This window comes from Choristoneura fumiferana, chromosome 12 (genome assembly GCF_025370935.1).
Source record: "Choristoneura fumiferana chromosome 12, NRCan_CFum_1, whole genome shotgun sequence".
Lineage (NCBI taxonomy): Eukaryota > Metazoa > Arthropoda > Insecta > Lepidoptera > Tortricidae > Choristoneura > Choristoneura fumiferana.
This window is the reverse complement of record NC_133483.1, coordinates 11,347,175-11,353,676: the sequence shown is the minus strand read 5'-3', so window position 1 is coordinate 11,353,676 and position 6,502 is coordinate 11,347,175. Positions and strand designations below refer to the sequence as shown.

Sequence of the window (6,502 nt, the reverse complement as noted above, 5' to 3'; positions counted from 1 at the left end):
TTGTATAAAAGCTGACGCTGTCGATATGAAAAATCATTCCCGCCTCACACATCCTCCGAGGACCACCAAAAATAACCTCTCACATTTCTATAAACAGAAAAATGAAATCGGTGAGTCATAATAGAGCTACAAATAATTGCATTGTAACTGAACAATTTAGAACTGTTTTATTTTCTCACACAATATTTGCTAAATATTAACGATGATTGATCAAAACGTCTCAATATTTTATTATTGTTATTTAAAATGTGTATTGAGTTATTTAACTTCGTAACGAAATAACTCCAAATATTTTGGTTCATTTTTAAAATAAATCAAAAATATTTTTAAATGTTTTTTTTATGAATTAAGAACAATGGCGCTCAGAATAGTAATAAAACTTACATACCTACTTCACCTTGTTTTCGACGTTTCGACTCAGCCCGTGGCGAGTCGGTTAATGAACAATGGTTGATGGTAACTACGATACCACTGTCCTGTGTAACATTGTGCCCAAATACTATTCAATCTTATTGCCTTATTCTCACGGTATCGATATTTACCAACAAAGGCACAAAAACTATATTTTGTAAAAAAGCTTATAACGACATGTTTTTTGCACAATTCAACTTTTAAACCACCTTAAAATCTTTGAGATATTGCAATGAATTCAATTAATTATGCATATTATTATATACGTTGGTATAAAGTTCACCTAAGGCACGCAAAAGTTTGGTCTTGTCATTCATAATTTGTAAAAATTAGATCTTTCTTCATAAAATTACACTTTACTTTCATCCGCTTCCATTTTACATATAAGGGTGGCAGCATAATCACATAACTTTCTTGCTATTGATACCTTATTGTCAACATTAGATTTTTTCTCTTCTTATTGCAAAAAGATACAAAAAGGAAAAGAAGTACTGAATCCAGCATAAGGGAAAGGAAATGCAGTTTCTTATTAATGCGCAATTCACGTATTCTGACATATTTTTGAACAAAAAAAAAAAAAAATAGAACATTGAAATATTAACTATACCCGACTTACGCTCTTGCCTACATTCTTAGATAATGATTAAGGTATTGGTAAGCCAAACGTTACAAACAGTTTCGAAGAATATTCACGAGATTTTATTTTAAACTTACTTCATAATATTATGGATCAAATTACATCGATTACTCTAGTCGCAAACTAAGCAATGTTTGTACTAAGCAACGGACAAACATTGTGTATAAAATAAAAGTAATACCTACATAAAAATTACATAGATAATTCATCAGTCTGAACCAAATATCATATAAGCTCCCCTGCAAGGATTCGAATCCGGGAGCACTAGCTCTATTATTCAGAGACACGTTAGTGTCTATACCAGGCTATATGTTCTCCTTCCGACCCACCAGCCAGTCGGCGGGTTTTACCTTAACATTAAAGTTTAAGGTCAATAATGCTGTTCAAAATCAAAACGTTGAATCAACGCCGTATAAATTAAAGTTCTGTTTTTCAGTTCGTCGCCTTTTCTGCTCTGTTCGCGGTTGCATACGCCGCTCCCCAATCCTTGCAGTATCAGCTGCAGGGACAAGAGATACCCATCGTCAGGCAGACAGCGGATGTTAGCTTTGACGGAAGTTACCAGTACAGGTAAGAACAAAATTACGGGTGTGAAAGCATGCTGTGCTAGACGCTGTGCTGTGCACCGTCTACTGCCAACCATTATTTAGTAGACCTAGAATATGTGCACAGGGTATTCTCTGAATAACGGTTTCGTAGTATTACGGATCTTGGTAGCATGTAGATCACAACACAATCACAACAATTTTGAGTAAGCGTTGCTATGAGTATTTTGTTTTATATTCAAGTGGAGATGGAATTTTCGTTTTGAATGGTATAGATTTACATGCTTAACCATGACTGATTTACACACAGACAGTAAAAAATAATGCATGCTACAAAATTACATTAGATTCTAAGAAACCACAATTTGACCTTAGTTAACTGTAAATTTGGTAAAACACAACGTTAAAGTACATACTTAATCATTTTAATTTCGTAAATCTTTTGTGAAATGACCGATATTTACTAAGTTACTTATCACTAAATATGTAGCCTTAGAGTTCATTTACATCATATTGTAGTCGGTGCCCTAGTATTTCAACTAGTATGAAAAAGTAGATATATAAGTTAGGGAAGCGACCTTACTATACATGCCCATTACTTAAAACAAAATTATCGCTATCATCCTTACTAATGTAATAATACCTTTATTACTATATCCCAAAAAAAATGTAGTTCCCTTGGGTACGCGATAAGCAAATTCTTTGCAGATGAGCAACAGTTACTATAGAAAAAATATTATAAAACAAAACATTTGAAATCATAATAACTGGTCATTCCATAACAAGCAAATTTTACATGTCGCTATTAGCTATGGACATGTATCATTTAGTCATTTCAGAATTATTAAGTGAAAACAAAGGCGTACTTTATCGTTTTTGCCCTAAATATGTCAAGCTTGCAAAAGTGAAAAGACGGAGCGATCACAAATGGGAATTCCGTAGGTGTCAAGAACATTAAATGTGAAATTTGTAGGAGTCATCTTGCACCGAACGTAGCCCAGCCCACTTTACGCAAGAAATCGACACAGGTGCAAAATATATTTGTGATTCACCCACTATGTTACAAAACCGTGTTAACCTATAGCAAAATAACTTGTTGACAACTAGATTCATATACATAATTAAGTTACGCAAATATGCGGCTCGACAAATCTGATGCATGATTGTGGATGCATGTCCGAAAATAATTTTATTTTTGGTTCGATTTTTACTACATTAGCACCTACAAGTTTCAGCGTTTACCGGTATTTATAAGTAACAATTTAGGTAACACATAGTCAGTAACAAGGTTGATATTAATTATTGGAATACCAAACTTGTTAATAGTTTTTTGCTGAAGCTTTATCATTAGATCTACAAAATACTCATATTATAAGATCGCTTTATAAATAAAAATCGCAATGTAAATAAAATAATGCATCATAGATTTACAAAAAAAACAATTTCAAGACAAAAAAATCGTAGTGGGTAGACTGGGTCACAATTCATTCGGAAGATTACACGTACCGATGTACTTACCAGTTCAAACCGTGCCTGGGTTTAGACCAAAGGTATTGCCTAACGTTTCTGACGCTCGCGATCGCAATCAAATGACAGTTTTTGTATGCGAAAACTGTCATTTGATTGCGATCGCGAGCGCCAGATACGTTATGCAATAAAGCCTCAGGACGGATCCAACTCTAGCCGTGGGTGTCGTTAAAGGCGACTAAGTAGGTAACGTAGGCATCAGCGCTCTCTATTGCCATGCCAATCATGAACTACGGACTCCAGCACCGCGGTGTGGAAGGCAAAGGGCAACTACTACACGTTTTTCCCGAACGCGGTCATGTAGGTTTACTACTGGTTCTCAACTGACGACATCGAACACTTTGTCAAGTTGAGATGAGGTACAGAACAGCGGCATGGCTTCGTAAAACCTGGGCACAATGAGGGCCATCGTTTTTTGTCTCACTAGATGGCGCACTGTTGCGTGAGGTTTTTAAGTATGGCAGCGGGCGTGAAAACAAAGTTTAGATTGAAATCATATTTAATACACCTTAAAATCGTACCATAAAAATATCGAGCATGCCACAGTCTTGCATAGTCCCCGTTTTGTTCGAAAAAAAGGGAGGACAAAGGTTTCCGAATGACAAAACTGTCTCAAAACACAGACATTCATTGCCCCGGAACGCATATTTGCCATAATTAATTTCAGATATTGCAAAATATTCACAAAATTATTCTAATTATAAATAAACCCGCGTAGCCCACCCAAAAACTATAAAATTTGACATTTCGGAGACCTCACGCTACACTAGCGCCTCTAGTGGCGAATTTATACGCGATAGCCCTCATTGCATAACAAATTACAAGCTAATAGTATTAGCGATTTTGTATTAAAAATCACTTCTGAAAATTGAAATCTGAATTCAATTCTGACATTGCGTCAGAACGGGAGTTGTTGAGGAGGAGATACAGGCTACTTAAAAAAAACTACTTGCTTGTAATTTGTTGTGCAATTGGGTCTCCACTAGGTTGCCTAATTTTTAACCACTCGCTCACATCTCTTATGCGCTCTATCTTCACAATAGTATTTTTTAGACTCGGGGTGGCCTATGTAATTGTAATTTACTTACACACTATTCGTACTTGTTTCAATTTTCACACCTATACAAACGTTTGACAATTTGGATGGTTTGAAAAGGAAGTTATAATTTTTTATTTCTACATGCACAGTAGGTAACCCTGGTAACAGGCAGAATTTGGAACATTCTAACTTTTTAGAATTGGCATTCAGGTTTCACGCCATCATTATCATCACATGTACCATAATTATGTAACGTCACATTTAGATTCGATAGCAAACACTTATTTATGCATGCAGTAACTTCGGTCCTAAATCAAGTGATATAAAAGAATTATAAATTGATATTGCGATATCGTGACCCGAAATCTTTGCACGGTCTCGTTATATTTGCTCTTTGCGGGCTTGTAGCAGAGCCCTAAGCGGTAGATTCTCTTGTTTGTAATAGCAGACTATAGTTCAATTACAGTTCGAAGATTTATGAAACATATCACCACTATTTGCGTAGGTACTGTTTCATCGGACAAAAAGATCGATTAGCATTGTATTACTTTTGTGGATAAATATGAATATTTAGACAAACTGAAAAATATATTTTTGATGGATAAATAAGACATTCGTAATTAAACCACTTTAAAAAATTTACATCTTTTAACCAAACTAACTATCGTTTTTTCATAGCTATGAGACCGGCAACGGCATACAAGCTCAAGAGGAGGGCTACCTGAAGAATGCTGGAGTGAAAGACGCCGAAGCCCAAGTAGCGCAAGGATCGTTCAGCTACACCTCGCCCGAAGGTGTACCCATCAGCCTTACCTACGTCGCTGATGAAAATGGTAAAGAAACACGTTACACTTAATATCAAGAAGATATTAATATCTAAATAAGGTGTATTATAAAATTAATGATTATACGTAATCATGGATGGGGGTGATTAAATATAATTTCGATCTTTATTAGCGTTCCTCGGCTTTAAAATAGGTACTTAGCGTACTTGATTAATCGAAGCTTAATAATTTCGATGTCATTTAAATAACTCTTTAGATCAGTTTTGAAACTAAGTACCTTGTTAGTTTCTTATCTCATTCTTTTCGATGGAGGTTTTTCCCGAACCGGTGCTAAATTGTCGACGTTCATAATATTTTGACATTAACTTTGACATAACTGACGTCATGTTACATCATTTCATCGCTTACCTGGTATGATGCTGATGATATGATCATAGCATTTCAATTTAGGACAAGAAGTACAGATGCAAGAAATATTTCAAACTGAGACGTAAAATTCTTACTTACAAATTTTCATTGTTAGAAATTGTCAATGACTTTAATTTTATTGTCAAATTTAGTTTCACCATTGTGCCATCCTACCCCGTAATTGACAGCGTAGTTAGCTCTCCGTTTTCATTCAACTATGGTATATAACTGATAACCACAAATTAACGGCCTGTTAAGACCAATCAACAGTTAACGTAAGTACTAACATACCTACATGGTGCGTTTACGTAATCATTTGTGCAATACAATTATCTTTTATTTTACTGACAAAGGCATCACCAAAAACATTTACTCATATGTCAAGAACAGCCGAGCGTAGATTGGAACATCTCAGAAAACCCTCAGAAACAGATTTTAAAGATTTTGCCATTATTTTGTTGCGCAGTTTATTGTTTTGACTTGACATTTATTTCACACCAACATAAATTTGTTATTGCTCTATTAGGACTAGTCACGTAGTATGAAACTGTCCTTACGTGCTTTTTTTATTGTGGCTGCCTAATGATCGCTTGAATCTATTTTAGGACTGAATATCCATGTCTACTTAGTCTAGTGTCTAATTTTTGTGTACAGTCGAGTTTGTAAACTTCTGAGCAAACATTTGTTCAAAAATATCTGAACACGCTTCTAATCCGTTAACAATAGAGTCATGTTCACATATTTGTGATCAAATTTTTGCTCAGACGTTTAAGAGCTCGAATGTACCTAAAGTCTTAAATTTACTTATACGTCTTGATTATGATAATGATCATTATAATAATGTATGCTTTTGTTCAGGTTTCCGTCCTGTGGGCAACCATCTGCCCACTCCTCCCCCGATCCCAGAGGCCATCGCGCGCGCCCTGCAGTATATCGCTTCGCAACCACAACAGCAACAGCAGACGTTCCAACAACAACCCTTCAGAGGCTAAACAACCGACCACCGCGCGCCGATACTCATAGAAAAACTTATTCGTGTACCTAGCTCATACTCAATAAAGATTTAATATTAGGATAAGTATTGTAACTGTGATTTTTTTTATACGAGTAGAAATTTCTGTAATAAACTATATTGTATTGTGATAAACAA

At 35.3% G+C, this 6,502-nt stretch overlaps 1 protein-coding gene across 1 annotated transcript; it reads left to right on the top strand.

The window, feature by feature from the left end:
- LOC141433319 (endocuticle structural glycoprotein SgAbd-2-like) lies at positions 1 to 6,502 on the top strand. The gene is made up of 4 exons (XM_074095303.1): positions 1 to 110; positions 1,485 to 1,618; positions 4,838 to 4,992; positions 6,211 to 6,502. The coding sequence occupies exons 1-4, from the start codon at positions 102 to 104 to the stop codon at positions 6,342 to 6,344; spliced, it is 432 nt and encodes a 143-aa protein (XP_073951404.1). The 5' UTR covers positions 1 to 101; the 3' UTR covers positions 6,345 to 6,502.

Coding starts and splice junctions, on each gene's coding strand:
- LOC141433319 (XM_074095303.1), top strand. Junction 1,619..4,837: donor GACGGAAGTTACCAGTACAG/GTAAGAACAAAA, acceptor GTTTTTTCATAG/CTATGAGACCGGCAACGGCA. Junction 4,993..6,210: donor CTACGTCGCTGATGAAAATG/GTAAAGAAACAC, acceptor GCTTTTGTTCAG/GTTTCCGTCCTGTGGGCAAC.